The sequence below is a fragment of the Canis lupus genome, chromosome 24, assembly GCF_003254725.2.
Source record: "Canis lupus dingo isolate Sandy chromosome 24, ASM325472v2, whole genome shotgun sequence".
NCBI classification, from domain to species: domain Eukaryota; kingdom Metazoa; phylum Chordata; class Mammalia; order Carnivora; family Canidae; genus Canis; species Canis lupus.
Genome location: NC_064266.1, coordinates 29,250,559 through 29,266,840, shown reverse-complemented (window position 1 = coordinate 29,266,840; position 16,282 = coordinate 29,250,559). Strand labels below are relative to the sequence as shown.

The 16,282-nt window shown below is 57.5% G+C and overlaps 1 protein-coding gene across 4 annotated transcripts in view; it reads right to left on the bottom strand.

The window, feature by feature from the left end:
* Positions 1-2,532: 2,532 nt before the first annotated feature.
* The window catches only part of PLCG1 (phospholipase C gamma 1), a 36,336-nt gene continuing 22,586 nt past the window's right edge, over positions 2,533-16,282 (bottom strand). Inside the window, exons 5-32 of one of the 4 annotated variants that reach the window (XM_049100302.1) lie at positions 15,012-15,096; positions 14,838-14,921; positions 14,571-14,605; positions 14,274-14,346; positions 14,074-14,175; positions 13,722-13,840; positions 13,551-13,636; positions 13,353-13,473; positions 12,771-12,939; positions 12,513-12,635; positions 12,329-12,430; positions 12,062-12,249; positions 11,632-11,832; positions 11,439-11,558; positions 11,169-11,349; positions 10,159-10,236; positions 9,292-9,395; positions 8,990-9,086; positions 8,713-8,782; positions 8,026-8,183; positions 6,640-6,736; positions 6,267-6,491; positions 6,039-6,187; positions 5,182-5,296; positions 4,916-5,077; positions 4,713-4,801; positions 4,450-4,631; positions 2,533-4,361 (exon numbers count right to left, since the gene is read on the bottom strand). In XM_049100302.1, coding sequence (XP_048956259.1) covers positions 4,217-4,361; positions 4,450-4,631; positions 4,713-4,801; positions 4,916-5,077; positions 5,182-5,296; positions 6,039-6,187; positions 6,267-6,491; positions 6,640-6,736; positions 8,026-8,183; positions 8,713-8,782; positions 8,990-9,086; positions 9,292-9,395; positions 10,159-10,236; positions 11,169-11,349; positions 11,439-11,558; positions 11,632-11,832; positions 12,062-12,249; positions 12,329-12,430; positions 12,513-12,635; positions 12,771-12,939; positions 13,353-13,473; positions 13,551-13,636; positions 13,722-13,840; positions 14,074-14,175; positions 14,274-14,346; positions 14,571-14,605; positions 14,838-14,921; positions 15,012-15,096 — 3,460 coding nt within the window. In that variant the 3' untranslated portion in view covers positions 2,533-4,216. Of the gene's footprint in view, positions 4,362-4,449; positions 4,635-4,712; positions 4,802-4,915; positions 5,078-5,181; positions 5,297-6,038; positions 6,188-6,266; positions 6,492-6,639; positions 6,737-8,025; positions 8,184-8,712; positions 8,783-8,989; positions 9,087-9,291; positions 9,396-10,158; positions 10,237-11,168; positions 11,350-11,438; positions 11,559-11,631; positions 11,833-12,061; positions 12,250-12,328; positions 12,431-12,512; positions 12,636-12,770; positions 12,940-13,352; positions 13,474-13,550; positions 13,637-13,721; positions 13,841-14,073; positions 14,176-14,273; positions 14,347-14,570; positions 14,606-14,837; positions 14,922-15,011; positions 15,097-16,282 lie in introns of all 4 variants that reach the window. The other 3 variants (XM_049100301.1, XM_025470074.3, XM_025470073.3) reach the window with 3 other exon arrangements.

Genomic DNA, 16,282 nt, shown 5'->3' with positions numbered 1-16,282 from the left:
TGCTCAGGGCTACAGATCCTTGTTAATGGCACTGTCCTCACCTGGGGTCCGAAACCACTCCTGCCTGCTCATTACAGGGCAGCCTTTTGAGAGGTGTTCTTGGCCTGCCTGCTCTTTGCAGAAGCTCTAGAAAGCCCGATCTTGCAGGTAGTGCTGTGTGCACGTGTCCACTGGATGAGGAGTCCAGGCCTGCCCCTTGGAACGCAGCCTGCTTGTCCCCGGTCTGCCAGCCAGCCGGGGGTAGTTCCTATTGGAGACAACAGGGGACTCTGCCCAAACCGGGGTCTCATTCGGTTCATCTGAGCAGCTTTTGAAAAATACCTGCAGGGCTCTGGGTACTGGTGTTTTTCAGGAGCTTCCCAGGTGATGCCTGACCCAGTGGGTGGGAGGCAGTGCCACCTCAAACTGCCTCCCCACCTACTTGTGGGGCCTCACGCGGCAATCGATGAGGTCAGGGCTGGCTGGAGGATGCGGGGTGAATGTGATCAGTATATCTGCATAACTGGGGGTTGTCATGTTTGCCGCTAGGAGGAAGGATCAGGGCACTGGCATCGAAGAAAGGCAAAGGCAGTGTCCCAGGGGAGCTGGGGGCGGGGGGGGGGGGGGGGGGGGGGCCGGCAGGAGACAGGCATGCTTCAGGTCTGAAGCCACCACAGGGGCAGCAAGAGCTTTCCTCCCAATGTCATACTCCAGAAAGACACCTGTTCAGTAAGTGAACATATGTCCTGATTAAAATAAAAATGACCAACACCAGTAAGCCAAGCACGTCCTGTGATGACAGGCGGCCCCTAACTAAAGGGCTGGCACAGAACCGCTTCCTTCACAGAAAAGCGCTCCCCTGGCCACAAGAATCTGGAGTGAGAAAACTTGGTCCGGGGAAGTCCAGGTTAACTACCCCCACCCACCTTGTCTGTGGGAAAAGGACCATCCTTCTGAGTAGGTCAGAGGAGCTCAAGGAAGAAAGCCAAGGGGCCAGCAAGAGCCTTAGCAGTAGGCGCTCTGATGCTGGCAAGCCAGCGCAGTGAAGGAGCAGAAATGCTCCCAACTGATCCAGTTCTCCGGGGTGGGGGTGCTCAGAGGGGCCTACGGTCTGTATCTGTAACCTGGGAAGTGTTAGGTCTTTGTGGTCTGACTTGTCAAACAAGAAAGGGATGATTGGAACCTAGAACTCCTAATCACCATTGGACTGGACTTAAAAAATCTTGGTCTCTCCATGCTTCGTTTGGTATATGCATTATCACACCAGGGGTGTAGTAATTACTATTTTAAGAACCAACTGATTACATGTGTCTGCATCTTTTCAGTGACCAATCTTTTCAGGCTCCCCGGGCTGGCTTCTTCTGCCTGCCCCACCCACCCATCAGGCGGGCAGCTGTGTGCGCGCATTTCTGATCCACGCCAGCACAGAGCCAGGGGACGGTAAGGGCAGGGCCTTTTCAATCAGGTCTGGGCACAGAGATTTGGTTGCAAGCTCTTGAGGATTTTCAACCTACTTCTGGAAGCTGTAGGTTTTTTTGGAAGGAGAGGCGACTATGGAACTGGGAAGGGACTCTCTGGTTGCTTCCTGTTCACCTCCAGAACTGACAGGCCACAGAAACTCGGGCTTGCACGCAGGGAGGCCAGTGGCTACACTCTACCCCCACAGGCCCTCTGCAGAGGAGTCAGAGTCAGAGCAGAGTGTGGCCTCACTGCACCTCAGAGCCCAGAGGGGAGGATCTGCTTGACCTGGAGGTTGCCAAAAACCTCCCAACCTGCCTGCTCTGCAGAATAACCACCTGGCAACTTGTCCAGAGTTACCAAGTCTCCAGACAACCTGCTCTCCCAAGCCGCCCTCCCCGCCATGAGGGCACCCAAAGGGATGGGGGGCTGGCTTATTTGGCAGTCAGACCCTAAGAAGCTGGCATGAATGGCCGAGCACTGGCCGTGCTGTGGGACACCATTGTGCCCATGGGCCTGGCCCCCCCCGTCCTCCAGTGGGGCTGCCTTCCCACACCTTCCCCCAGCTAGACAGAAGCGGCTGGCTGCACAGCAGCTGTCCCCACACCTCCCCACAAAGCAGGCAATTCCTTAACCATCTTTCATTCCTAAGGGAAAGCATACAGAAAACCACCTGTCAGAATAGGCTTTACTCTTTCTTCTCTTCCTGCCCCTACCCCATCCCTGACAGCCTTACCGTCCGCAGTCCCAGTGGCCCCACAGCACAGGACAGGTGTGTCCACAGGACAGGTCATAGCCTCCCCCTCTCCCGCCCTCCCCTCCCCTGGGCTCTGCCTCAAGACTTCCCTCCCACGGTGAAGAGCAGGAGGAAGTAACTTAGTTACGTATGATACTACTGAGAAGGAAAATAGTACTGCCATCATTTAAAGTCCTTTTCAGAAGTAAAGCTTTTCCCATAAAGTTTAAGATTTTTGTTAATATTTAAATTATAAACCAAACACTGGCAACCATATAGAGATGTGTTTGCTATGGACAAGACTGGGAGGTCATAATTGCAAAGACAACCTTGGAATTAGGTTTAAATAAACCAATACATTTTCTCAGAAATTGTATAATTTCCTTCGGTTTACAATCCATGATATGGAAAGTTTAATAGAACGTTAAATAATTTACCTTCTACCCTAAAAGTAAGCTATAGAAAACGGAATCACTATTAGGATCGAATAATAACAAGGCTTTAACGGCTCAGTGGTTTTTCTTAAGAGTATATAAATATATAAATCTTGAAAAGTAACACTGTTAGTTGAGCTGTAAAATCCATAAAAATAACAGTTCTGCCACAGTGCACAGACAAGTTCATTCATTTTTGCTCCCCACCCCAACCAAGCAGCTTTCCGGTTAGAAGTGGAAGACCTAGAAAATCATACACCTACATGAAATAATGAAGATAGTGAGAAATGGGGTGTGCAAAAAATAACCTTTAAAATTCCATCTCCAACATCACAGATGCCCAGTAACAGGACTTTCGACTGGTTTAACGAACACTCAGGATCATCTCCGCATCCTCCTGCAGTGCTGTCTGCAGACTTCGATCCCAGGTCTTCTGCTGCAATAGGGAGAGTGGTCTTCAGTCTGAACTGGGACGGGGGGCGGGGGTGGGGGTCCCCAGCCGGCCTGCTGGAGGGCGCCTGGAAGGAGGCATGTCTGTGTGTGCAGGGGCTTCCTGAATGCACTGGGGAACATCCCTGCTGTGGCCCGTGACCTGCTCCATCCCAGCCATCCTGGCCCCACCGGCACGGTCTCCGACAAAGGCCTCCAGGCTGTCGATGGCGCTCTTAGACCTTCTGCCTTCGGGTGGCTCCCTTGCTGTGTGGCAGGACTTGCCGTGCAGCTGGGCCAGCACATCCCCAAACTCTGGCATCCTGGTGAGCAGTTCTGGACTCCAGGTTCGCACCCAGAGCATCAACCTTGGGGCCAGCCCCTGGCTTCGGGCAGCAGGCAGGTGGTATAGCCCATGGCAGTACGGGGTGTCTAGGTCCTGCTCCTCCTCCTCCCATGGTCCTGAGGTGCTGCTGTCCCTCCTCCAGGCAGCTCCCTGGGGCTCGGCTCCTCAGGCCCCTCACCCAGTGGCCCGAGTGGCAGCCTGGGCTGCCCACTGCTGCTATTTCTAACATGATCCCCTGTATCTTGCAGGCTGGGCAGTCCCCGGCCACGGGCAGCGCGCCCTTGTGCTGTGTCGTCTTCCTCGAGCAGGCGGGGCCCCTCTGTAGGCAGATCCTGTGCTCCTCTGCCCCAGCTCGGGGGCCAAACTGCGGGGGGGGGGGGGCATGTGCCCCCACCCCTGCCCAGCTGGAGATTTAAAGCTACAGGACAATGTAAACTTGGGTTTGTTTCCCTGGCCCAGTGAGGCGGCTGCGGCTCCTCTCTTAGAAAGGTCAGCCATTCCTCAGAGCCTCCCGAGCTGCGGGCTGAGGCAGCCTCTCTCTTCAAGGGGCTGCAGCCATGGTCCCGGCCCCATGATGGAAGGCTCCATCTCCAGAAGTCAGGACCAGATATGTGTGCTTAATTAATTTGAGACACAGTACAGTTTTTGCCTTCACCCAGAGCTGCGGCAGGGAGGCCCCAAACAGTAATATATCTCATTCATGGCTTGGCTTTGTCTAGCAGTCACTGCTGGAATCCAGGTTCCAGGCCTCAGGGCCAGGAAGGCTGCCACGACAGGCCACTTCCCAAGAACCCAGCTCACGGCACTCCAGGAGGCACGCGGCACCTGCTGCTCTCAACGAGGCTGGCGCACAACTAGAGGCGGTTGTCTCCGTTGACCCGTGTCCTCCGTGGGGCCCTGGACAGAAGGAGGGAGTGTCCTCATCGGCAGTGGAGCCTCCAGTCCAGTGGGACAGCCCAAAGCCAGACAAGGGTAACTTCTACACAGAAGCAAGAGAAGGACCCAGAAGGGGCAGCAGGCGCTCCTTCCCATCACTCCAGTATGCCCCCCATCCTCTATCCCCTCACCTCCGTTCCCGACTGTCAAAATGGTCTGCCAGGTGCTCCTGGGAGATACGAAAGTCCTCAAATGGCTGCTGGTAGCGGGCCTCAAAGGAACCTTCACGGGCCCGGCCATGGAACAGCTGGCCTGAGGCATCAGAGCCTCGCTCCCGAAGAGACATCCCGAAGGGACTGAGGTCCCCATTCTCCTGCTTCAACAACAGCAGTGCACGAGGGGTCAGCACCTCCTGGGGCCTGGAGAGGCTCCCCGCCACCCACACCACCCTTACCTTGGCAGGGAACACGTCGATCTTGACGAGCAGGGAGGCCAGCTCTAGGTCCTCACTGTAGTTGTTCTTCAAAGGCACAGCTCTGTATCCTGGAAGGAGGAAAGCCTGGCCCTCAGCCCAGGAGGCAGCTGGGCAGGGGGAGCCCCCCACCTGCCCTGGCCCCCGGGCTAGAGCCCAGGCCCTGTCCCTAGGAAAGGCCTCACCTGTCTTCAGGCCTTTCACCGGGAATGTAGCCTGAGCCAGGAAGTTCTGGTCACTAAACATGTCTTCCTCATACACCACAAAGCGCAAAAAGGCGAATTCTGGGTTACTGATCTGGAAGTGGAAGGGCTTAGCAGGCCACACAGGGTTCAGTCCATTGTCCACTGTGAAAGTCAGGGTAAAAGGCCTCAGGCCACCGCCATGAGAGGACAGGCTCGCTGGCGTGGAGGGGCCTTCAGGGTGGGGTGAGTGGGGAAGGCAGACCTACCCACGAACTCTGTCTTCTGCTTGATGCTGTCGTACTCTGCTCCGGCCACTTCAATCTCCACGAAAGGACACACGATGCCTCGGCCATTCTTTGGCAGGTGCCGAGCCCCCAGCACCTGGAAGGCAGGCCAAGATGGGCCCGGGACTCCCCTTTCCCTTCCCGCTCCCTCCGGGTCCTCACCATGCAGTGGAGGCAGTGCGCCCTCTGCTGGGCCCCACAGAGGCGGCCTAATACGTGGCTCACTGAGAGCAGTGGCCTTGGAAACCTACCTCATTAAATCCATGTCTGTTTTAACATGGACATCTTTTAAACGATGTCCCCACAGGGAAAGAAAACAGAAATGTCTTCTCAGGGAAGGAGCACATGCTCACCCTGTGCTATCCTCAGCCCTCCTTCCAGATTGCTCAGCCCCCAGACCCTGAAGTCCACAGCACAGGCTGCCCAGCTGGTGCTCAGGGACTGTTCTAAAACAGAACTGGGGGCAGGCGTCATTGTCACTCAAGCCCAGTCCTCACTAGCCCCAGTGGGTGGCTGACCGCTAGCATTAGCTTCCTGTTCAGCCAGGCAGTGGCTACCCGTAGCTTGGCCTCACTGGACAGCCTGACTCTTTAGTGCTAAGAACTGGCCACATTTGGCCCACCTGCCTTGGGCCTTTGCCACTCTGGGCCTAGCCCCACGGAGGAGGCTGGCACCTGTCTTTCTGCCTCAGAGGATGGTCACTCCTTCCTTGAGCTCAGAAAACAGTCCACTGCCCACTCCCCAGTCACACTGACACCCCATCCTTGACTCAGGAAACGAGCCCCAGCAGAGCAACCCCAACCCACCCTGAAGCCCACAGCTCAGTGAGCACCACCCACCTCAATGCAGATGGCATATGGTTCCAGGCCTCGGAGGCTGCTCTTGTCAAAGGGATCAAAGGCCTCGTCCCGCATGGTGCTCGGCTGCAGCACGTAGCCGCAGTGGCCGCCGGCCATGAAGAGGGCCTGGTTCATCTGCATGGGCTTGTCTGGAAGAACCGGGTTACAGTGGACTCCAGCCCCACAGTCCAGCGGAGCCCCTCCCTGCCCCAGTGGGCAGTTCCTCACCTGGGGTCTGGAAGTTGAGGGCTACGAGCTGACTGCCACAGATCCACATGGGCAGGGGGTCATAATTGGAGGAGTCTAGCCGCTGGCCCTTGGGGTAGATGCGTGAGAGCTGCAGCCGGTTGTACTGGAGGAACTTCTTGCCTTTGGCCTTGTTCACATATTTCTCAGCCTTGGTTTCCGGAAAGGATGACATGTCCCGGTAGCAGGCACGTTCTGTGCCAATCTCTGGGCCAAACAGGGAGAATGCTTACAGAGCCCACCCACCCAGGCAGCTCCCCCAACCTCAACATAAGGAACGAAATGCTTCTCTTCCGCCTGCCAGGAGGCAGGGGGCGGGCACCCAAACCCACCCCGCCGAGGCCTCAGCCCTTACTGTCTTCATCGAAGGGAACCGGCCTGCAGTAGACAACCAGCTCGGAGAGCTCCAGGGCGATCTTCTTCCTGCGCTCCATCATCTTCCCCTCCGTGAGCTGGTGACACACACAGAGCCTGTAGCCCCAGGCTGGAGCCCCACCCACACTGCAGGTGCTCTCCAGGCCCTTCCCTGTCCCCTACATCTCCCAGACCCCACTGGCCTCTGTCCTCAAGTCCCACCCCAGAATCATCCTTCCTCTTCCTTGCCCTGAAGGCCACACTTGCCTCTAAGACTCTCAGAGGGTGGGATCCTCACCACCACCCATGCCTTAGCCACAGCTCAGGGCCCTGGGCTTGGCTACGCTCTCCAGTGATGCTTTGTGATCACTGGGTGTCCAGCCTCCCTCTTGTGACCTTGGTGGGGACGCAGGCCTCTGGCTCAGTCTTTGGTGTGCTCCGCCCACCTCCCAGGCCTAAGAACCTTACCACCTCCCCTCCCCCAACCCCAGTGCAGCCACCTATCCACCACAGCCACTCACAAGCTCGCCCCATCCTGTCCTCATGCCCCCAGAGGCCATCTCTCTTCCATCAGGGTCTCCTACACCCACACTCTTACTCCCTCCTCTTTCAGCCCAGTCCCCAGAGTCCATCTCCTAACCAGCAGGTCTGCCAGTATAATCCTCAGCACCTTCCATTTTGTATGGCTCCTGGGTGCCTGTTCTCCAGAAGAGCCACAGACCTGTAGCCCTCTACCCCCACCAACAGCCAGAGGAAACGGCCATCACATAGAATTCCCTCACCTCTTAGAGTGCTTTCCTCTCTCCATTCCCCAGGTTCAGTGGAAGAGTCCTCCCTCCACCCTCCTCCCAGCTGGCCCTGGAGGAGGCGCACTGTCCGTGCCATTCCACACTCCCCGACACCCGCAGCCATGGTTCCTGGTAGTGGCACCAGGACTCTTAACTGCTGCCAAAACCAACGGGCACTTTCATGTTCTTACTGTGCCTGTCAGTACCTCCACTGCCCCTCGACACATCTGACCCCATCCACCCCCTCAGCCACTTCTAGCTTCTCTGGCCCACCTTCCCGGCTCCTCCTCCTGCTATCCACACCTCAACATTAAAGCCCTCTTCCCACTCCATACCACTCATCCCTCCTGAGCCTCCAGGTACCTGGTTCCTGCCTCCAGCCCAGGACTTCTCTGGCCCTGCGTTTATCCTGGTGCGTGTTAGACCCACAGGGGTGTCCTATGGCTATCTCAAACCCAGCCCTGAAGGAGCCACAGGACTGGCAATGTGTGTTTTCTGCGGATCCCAGCCTAGAGGTGGGCCTGGTGCCGCAGGCCTCGCCCCCAACAGGCTCACATGCTGCCAGCATGCGCCCCTGCGCCCCCACAGACGCCTCTCACCCTGGCGTCTGCCGTCTGGGCCACTTCTCGGATCTTCTTCACCCAGTCCTGCAGCTCTTCCTGTGAATCAGCAGCGACATCCAAGGACCAGTGTGCCACTGAAGCCATGCTGATGGAGAAGACGAAGAGCCGGTTGTTCTTGCCCTCAGGACGGATAGCTGGGAGAGCGAGAGAAGAGAGCTGGGAAGGTGTTTCTGTGTCCCCCACACCACAGCCCAGGTGCTGGCTCAGAGTCCCCTCACCACCCATCCTCCTCCCCACACATCTTGAGGGAAGCAAGGCTGCTGGGCTAGGCCCATTTTCCAGCTGAGGACACCACAGCTCAAAGAGAAGTCGCTGCCAGAAAAGGCGGGCCAGGGCTGTCTTGCCTGGGTCACGTGCCCTGCCCCACCCCATCTCCATGCCCAGCACACCCTGTGACCCCAGCTCTGAAGACTGCAGAGGTTAGCTAGCCCTCTGCATTACCCCCACAGTGCCCAGCACAGGGTGAGTGTGTAGGGCTCAAAGCCAGAGGTGAAGAGAGGAGTCTAGGGTGTCAAGTGGGAATCCAGGCACAGGGAATCCAGACTGCGAGAGCAGCCTCTGTGATGGGCAGGCATTGGCTTCTTCCCTCAGAACACCTAGAGAGCCACCAAGGAGAGCCTGACCATGAGGAACAGTGGGCTGGAAAATCAGATGGGGGCTCACCAATCTGACAGGCTGGCACATCCAAGACCCCACGGAGCAAATCCCCCAGGGGGCTGTTCTCATCCAAGTGCTGTGGAGAACAAAGTCCATGGGGCCATCAGCATGTCTGCTGTGTATGTGCGTGTGAGGGAGGGCTATGTGCAGGCAACACACACGTCTTACAAGCGGACACACGACGACATGAACGCACGGACCCCATAGCGGGGTGTGACTGGACTGTGCACGAGAAGAGTCTGGGGACGGGGACCCTGTTCCAGCAACATGGCTCTGTTCTCACCTCCCTCTCAGGCTCCAGGGCTGCAGGGCTGACCATCTCTTCTACGTAGTTTGACGGGAACCAGAGCTGCTTTTTCCCCCCGTAGTCCCCCCGCCACCTGTGGAAGCCATATGGTGCTGACCCCAGTAGCTATCCAGATTCCCAAGGGGTGGGAAACCCATCGTCAAGGCCCCACACCTACACCAGGCTGCAGCCAGCAGTGCTGACGCACATGCAGGGTGGACTACAACCATACGGTGGCAGAGGTGCACAGAGCCTGCCCCCCACGCACCGCAGGCCCTGGCTCCAAGGACCCGGCTTACCAGCCACCTTCTTGCTTCTCCACATTCTGGATGATGGCGCTCTTCGTGAATGTCAGCTCATCATCCCTCTGAGCCTTGTAGTCAAAGAGGGCTTTGACGGCACACTGCAGGGGAGGGAAGCATTGGTCAGGGCAGGCGGTCCCTCCTTGCCACTCTCCTGACCTGGGGCGGCCCACCTTGCTATGATCCTTAATAATGGCCCTACAGGTGGCTCCAGGTCAGATGTGACTGAGGACAGGCCCAGGGCTTCTATCACAGAGACTCCATGGGGTCCAGACGAAACCCTGCAAGCCCCCCAGCCTGGGCCCTGGGGAGAACTTTGAATCTGCCCCCAGGAGTCAGGGCTGCAGGTACCCTTAGCGCCTCTCCTGGGACCTGAAAGCCTATAGGCATGGATGGGACACTATCATTCCTCATCTGGAATGTGGGAGAAAATAACCTTTTTCCCAGGTTCCCTGGCCACTGAGGGAAGGGAATGAGGAATAGGGCACAGCTTCTTTACCCCTTAGAGAAAAAAGCAAAAAGGTCTCTGGCAGACCTTCAGGAGGTAAGGGACTGAGAAGCAAAGAACAAAGTTTTCTGGCCAGTGTGGCCTGCCCCTGCCCTGCTGCCCTGTTGCCACCCATGGAGGAAGCGGGAGTTACCCTGGGGAACAACCTGGAAGGGTCACTGCGGACCCCCCAGGGACAAGTTCAGGGAGGGGGTCGGCCCCAGGAGAGCTGTGGTCGTACAGAAACCACATCTCTCACAACCTCTCAGGCCTCGGAAAACCACAAGCACCACTTCTCCACAACGACCACAGATGGGCCCCTGAGCAGAGAAATGCAAGCCCTAAGCATTCCTGGGTCCAAAGGCCTGAGGCTGTACCTTAAAAGTCGGCATAGGATTTGCCTCCACATAGAAGCCAGGGTTGCGTCCCTCATACAGGGCTCCATAGTCAGGCTCCTAGAAACAAGACCAAATGTGAGATGTTCACACCCAAAGAGGACAATGGCTGCCGCCTTGCCTGTGCCCCTTCAATCAGCATAACAGTCACCATGTGTCCCGCCTCACTAGGCCAGGTCCACCAGCATCTCGGACCTCAGTGGGCACGGCCTGCCTGGCCCTCTCCCCCTCCACGTTCTTACCCTTGAAACCCACCTTGTGATTCTGAAACCTCTCTGTTCCTGAAGGCCCAAACTGCTGCTGAGCTGTTTGCAGTGGAGTCTTGCAGGGGCCCCGCACTCAATGTTCTAGCTCAGTGGCTCATCTACTCCTCCCTGTGCACCCCGGTCCCACACACCAATCCACCAGCCGGGCCCCAGTATGTGTAGTTCTATCCCTGGACACCCATGCCTGCCAATGGCAAGTCTCAAGTGGACCTCCCCTCCTAGATGCCTTCCTTCTGTCCTTTGGTTCCAGCCCTGAGCCCTCCCCGCCCCCAAGATCATCTGTGCAGCCTTCCATCTCACTTGTCTTAACCCGGTGCCTCTCCCCTCTACAGCCACACTTCTTGTAGCCAGCTCTCCCCTGCGCTAGTGACAGTCAAGTTTACACCCAGCTGGGTAAGCCTCTGGCCTTGGGACTACCGTTCCCTGTGTGAGCTCCAGGACTTCCTTACCACACACCCAGCTTGCGGGGGCTTAGATGCCCACCTCTAATCTCTTCACCTAATGCATACCCATTCTTAGAGACATGTCCTCTTAGATGACATTCCCTCCAGGACACTGTCCTGGCACCTACACCATGGCCCCCAGCCCAGCAGAGTGACCTACCCTGGAGCTCCTCCAACTCCCTGGCTTCTGTGTCCCACACAGCCAGACTGTCCCATGACTACCCCCAGCAACTAGCCCAGGGCTGCACTGCCTGCCATGCCCCCTCAACCACTGGGCTCTCACAGCTGTGCCTATCTTCTCCAGCGCTTCCTCATTGATGGGATAGCGCAGCTTCATTTTGCGGTATAGCGGGTGCTTCTCATAGTAGCTGATGAGGTCCACGAGGCTGTCAAACTCAGAGTTGCCCAGCATCACAGTCTGGCCCTCCTGCTGGACGCGGCAATGTTTGATCTTGCCCTCGGCCCTTAACAGAACAGTCACACAGGGTCAGGGCATCCCAGACCAAGGCGTAGCCCCGCACCACCCAGAGCACCCCAAGGCCACACCCCTCACCGGAAAGAGATGGCATAGGAGTTGGGCTCATTCCGTTTCCTCACCAGGAAGGCCCCATCCCGGGGAACACGCATCAGCATGTGCTCGGCCTGAGCTCTGGTCAGGCTGGCGTGGTACCACCTGAGGACAGGCCCGAGTCAAGCCCTGGCCATCACTGCTCAGGTCCCCACCCAGCCCCCAGCCCCTCCCTCACTCTTTGCTCTCGTGGGCATTGGTCTGTGGGACCGGCTCTGAAAGGCGCATCTCAAATTCGTTGCAGCGCAGGGGCACTTGCTGGTAGTGCGTGATGAGGTCATAGAGCGAATCAAAGACCAGGTTGTCTGTCAAGAAGAACTTGGGGGCCCCAGCATCCTGCCGGGAATGGATCCGACAGTGCTGGACTTTCCCGTTCCTCCTGTGGGAAGATGGGGAGGCAGTGGGAGGCAGTGAGAAGCAGGCTTGGCCTGGAACATGGCGCTCCAGCCCCAGGGAGATGCCCAAGGGGCTTGGGTGCCAGGCAGCCCTGCGGGAGGGCTTCAGATCACCCAGAAAACTGTATGTGCGTGTGCATGCATGTTAGTAGATCACGTTCCATGTGAAAGCCTGCAACAGGAACCAACTACAGACTGTGGTAAGTGGGTTACCAGAAAGAGAGGGTATAGTCGCCCACGAAGGTCTCGCTCTCCCGCACGAGGAAGGAGCCATCAGGGGCCCCGGTCTCAATGCAATACTCGGTGAGCAGGCGCTCGGCAATGTGCCGTCCATCCCGTCCTGCTCCAAGCTTCCCGTGGAACCACTTCTCACTGGAGTGCAGCTCTGTGCTGCCACTGGCCTGTGAGGGGAGGGCAACAGCAAAGACACTCAGTGACTCTGACCCCAGCCCAACCCCCAGCCCTGGGCTGGCCCCTCACCTCCTTGGGTTCCTCCTCATCCTCATTGCCCTGGTCACTGCTGGTCTCCTCAGAGTAGTAGATCTTGCTGCTGGTCAGAACGAAGTAGTGGGGGTACCACTCCTGGGAGAGACCGAAGTGGGGCCCGTGAATGGAGGCCTCCTCCCACCGTGCCCCTCCAGCCTCAGCCAGGCCTGGCCCTCACATGGTTCACCGGGTCCTCCAGGTAGAGGATGCCATTCTTGATGGAGTTGCTGATATCGTTCTCGGAGTACATCACTGACGTAGGCACCTCTTCGTAGGCACTGCCCTCTGCCAGCTTCTTGTGCTATGGGGGCAGGCCAGGACATGACAGTGCCAGCCCAGTCCCAGAGTCTCCCCACCTCCTCACCAAGGCTGAGCCTGCCAGTTAGAGCCATGGCCTGGGCGAGGTGCTGGCAAGTGCTGGGCCTCCCACTGTTACCTTGATGAGGATCTTCCTCTTGAGCTGGTTGGGTGAGGGGAGCCCGTCAGCGGCGATGTCCACAGGCTTGGTGAGGAGTGTGTCCCCAAGCACCTTCTTGAAGTACTGCGCCATGTTTCTCTGCTGGGCGATGCTGCAGTGGTCCTCGATGGACAGGATGACCGGATACCTGCAGGGCAGTGGACCAGTGCAATGACAAACACCTTACAATTTCAAGGGGTCAATGCTCAGTCCAAATGGCCCCTCAGGAAAGGTGTTAGGAATCAAGATCCTGGAGGCCCTGTCTCTAGGGAAGCTGCCCAGAGAGGATGCTGGCCCTGGCCGCTGGATGGAAGTATTTTCTGAGGAGGGTAGGACTTCAGTTTGCTCCACAGACTAGAGAAGAACCCATAAAGGGGGCAGGCTGAGGATGTAGGAAACAGGGTGGGGCTTAGAAAGAAGGGCTCCAGAAAGCAGCAAGAAAGGAAGGGAGGCCAAGAAGGACAAAGATAAAAAGGGGAGTGGGGACAGGGCATTAGGGGGGCCCTCTCTCCCAGGAGAGAGCTGGAGCCAAACTGCCCCCTGCCCCTCCCCTCAACTCACTCTGAAGCCACGAAGGCATGCTCCTTGATGGTATGTAGAACATCTGAGAACTTGATCTTGGTGGTAAGGGTGTGCCCATGGTAAATGACTGGCATCCCATCTGGGCCATCCCAGCAGTCCACTGGGGAGGAACATGACCACAGTCAAGAGGGCAGGCCTCCTAACCTACCTACTCCCCCAGCCCCGGCCACCACGCACACTCAATGCAGCGACAGCCCATCCGCAGGCAGCGAGCATAGGCTTCCAGAGAGGACTCGCTGGAGAACTGGTCCCCAGTCAGGTACCTGGACAGGGAAGGAGAGGTAAGGGTGGTTGGGTGAGTGCCTCCTTCCCAGGGGTGGGCCGGGTGAGGCCGAGTGAGCCACTCACGTGTTGTGGGAGGAGGAGATCCAGTAGTGGGACAGAGGGTTGTTCATGGTGTCCGGGCACACTGCATCCAGCTGTGAATTCCACACGCTGTTCTCTTTGGAGAACAAGAAGGTGACAAACTGTCCAGGAAGAGGAAAGAAAGGAAAGACAGAGTGAACAAGCCCCTTACCAGCCCACTGGCATGGGCCACGGTGGGAAGGAGATGATGCTCATCAGTGTCTATCATGGTGGGCAAAGTGGACAGTAGGGAGGAACAAGGTGGAAGCCCTAAGGAGAATCTGGCTCCTGAGACCCAGGTGGGGTTCTGGTGAGTGCACCCCTACTCTGAGGGAAAGGTGAAAGTAGGGTTCACCTCGTCCAGGAAGAAGTAAGGCTCTTCAATTTCTCGTAAAGGATCTCGAAGGAAGCTGAGCATGAACTCCTGCACCTGAAGCCGATCAACAGCCCACAGCTCCTGGTGGGGATGGGTTGGGGAGGGGTACGTGAAAGGCTGTCAGTGATGAGCCCAGCCCCCCTTATCCAGGTACCATGGCCCTGTCTGACCAACCATACCCCCTGGTACTCGAGGAGGAACTGCTGAAACTCAGGAAGGGACACACGACAGAGCTCCGGGCGCTCCCCTGCCCTGTGGAAAAGAAGGGAAGTACCTGGCAGCCAGGTGGCTAGCACAGCCCACAGATGACGAGGGGCCCCATGGAAGGCAGAGTCCAGCTCCCACCCAGCAGAGTTGTCCCAAAGGGTCCAGCATGACTCATCCCCTCCCAATGCCTCCCACCTGGACCAGGCATCACCAAGGGAGAGATGGAGGAGGCCCGGGGGAGAACCCTGCCGCCCCGCTTCAAAGCAAACCTCAGGGCACTGGCTTCCAAGAAGGGGAGGTCCATCTGCAGGAGACAGAAGCTGGTCAGAGCCAGAGCCCCTGGGAGGCCACATGGGGGAAGGGCTTTCAAGAAGAAAGGCCAGGGCAACAGACAGGGGGAGGCCTCCAGAGGAGAACAGCTGGAGAGATGACACCCAAACGCCCTCAAGCAGGGCAGCGGGGCTGATGTGGGTGGGGCAGGGGCTGGGGCAGGAGGTTGGGGGCAAGGGCCAAGGGAGGGCAGGTGGCTCATGCACCGTCTTCTGGGCGCTGTACATGAGGCTGCGGTACAGCTGAGCAAACTGCCCGTAGGTGATGTCACTGCTGCGCTGCTCCAGGTCCTACATGGATAGGGCAGGACTCTGGTCAGGCCCACAGCCAGGAGCTCCCAGGCCGCCCCTACTGCCTGCAGATAGCACAGGGGTCCTCACCGTCAGACGCTCTCGGAGGAAGCGCATGTTGGGAACCCGGTAGTTGACCTGGGACAGCATGTTCTTCAAGTCCTTGGCTGATATACTGAGGAAACAGGGACATCCCCTGGGGCCTGGCCCAACATCTCAGGACCTCTGACTTGTGGGCTGAGCCCACCTGGGGCTGGATAGGTAAATACTCCCCTGGCACCTGGAGTCCTGAGGCTGAGGCTAAACCAGAACCCTTTGGGCGATCAAGGGAAATCCCCCCTCCTTTCTCTGGGGCTCAGTCTCCTCATCTGAGCAAAGAAAAAGGTCATGATTCTGGCAAGAAAGGAGTGAACAGGCTCAGTGGGGTGGGTCAGGGGAGCCAATCTTTAGGTCTCAGCACTCAAGCCTGTTACCCTCTAGCCCCTGCAACAATCCTAGGGGCTTATGGCTCACCCAGGACACAGGAGACAGCCTCCCCTGCTGAGCCTCCAGGCCCCGCACAGCTCACTCATACATTCCTGACTAGCGACCCTGAAAATGCTGGGAATTTGTGCCTCAGCACCTGGCATTGGGGAATGGGGGTAGCAGAGGGGTATTTCCTGCTGGTGACTAGACACTCTCCTGGGGTCTGACAAGGAAGTGTCCCTGCCCTCCAGAGTGCCCTGCCCAGGATGTGGGACCACGGGATACTGCTGGGCCTGGCAAAAGGATGGAACAGATGGGGGAAAGGGAGGCCTTCTCTCCTAGAGGGTGCCTCCCACTGTCGTGCCCAAGAGCCTTGCAGGCAGTATCAAAACTCTCCTCCAGAACTCAGTACTACACTGTATGCTCCTGGCTGCTACTGGCAACTGTGGTTCAGCAAGTGCTTGCTCTGTGCAGGCACCCAGGAGGGAGGCTGTCAGGTTCTTCCTTTGCAGGTTAGGAAACTTGCTGCATCACCAAATGCTTCCTTTGTGGACTCTATGCCATCAGCATTTCAAGCAAGCTATTATCTGTTCCACCAAAACACCTGTCTTGACTCTGCTGACAATCTCTCCAACTACCACTCCCTTCTCTGCTCTCTTTCACAGCAGCACCTTGAGGGAGCCATCCATGTTCCCTTTCCTTCCCTGAACTGCCTTCCCCTCTCCTCAAGGTTACCAACAACCTCTGCGCTGTCAAGTCCAAGGGGTACCTGTCTTCAACACACTTGACAATGCCTGGCACAACTGACCACTCCCGCCCTCCTGGAACTTCCAAACTCTATCTTCCAGGCTTTTCTCTTACCTCACAAGCTGCTACTTCCTTTGGCTAGCTCCTCT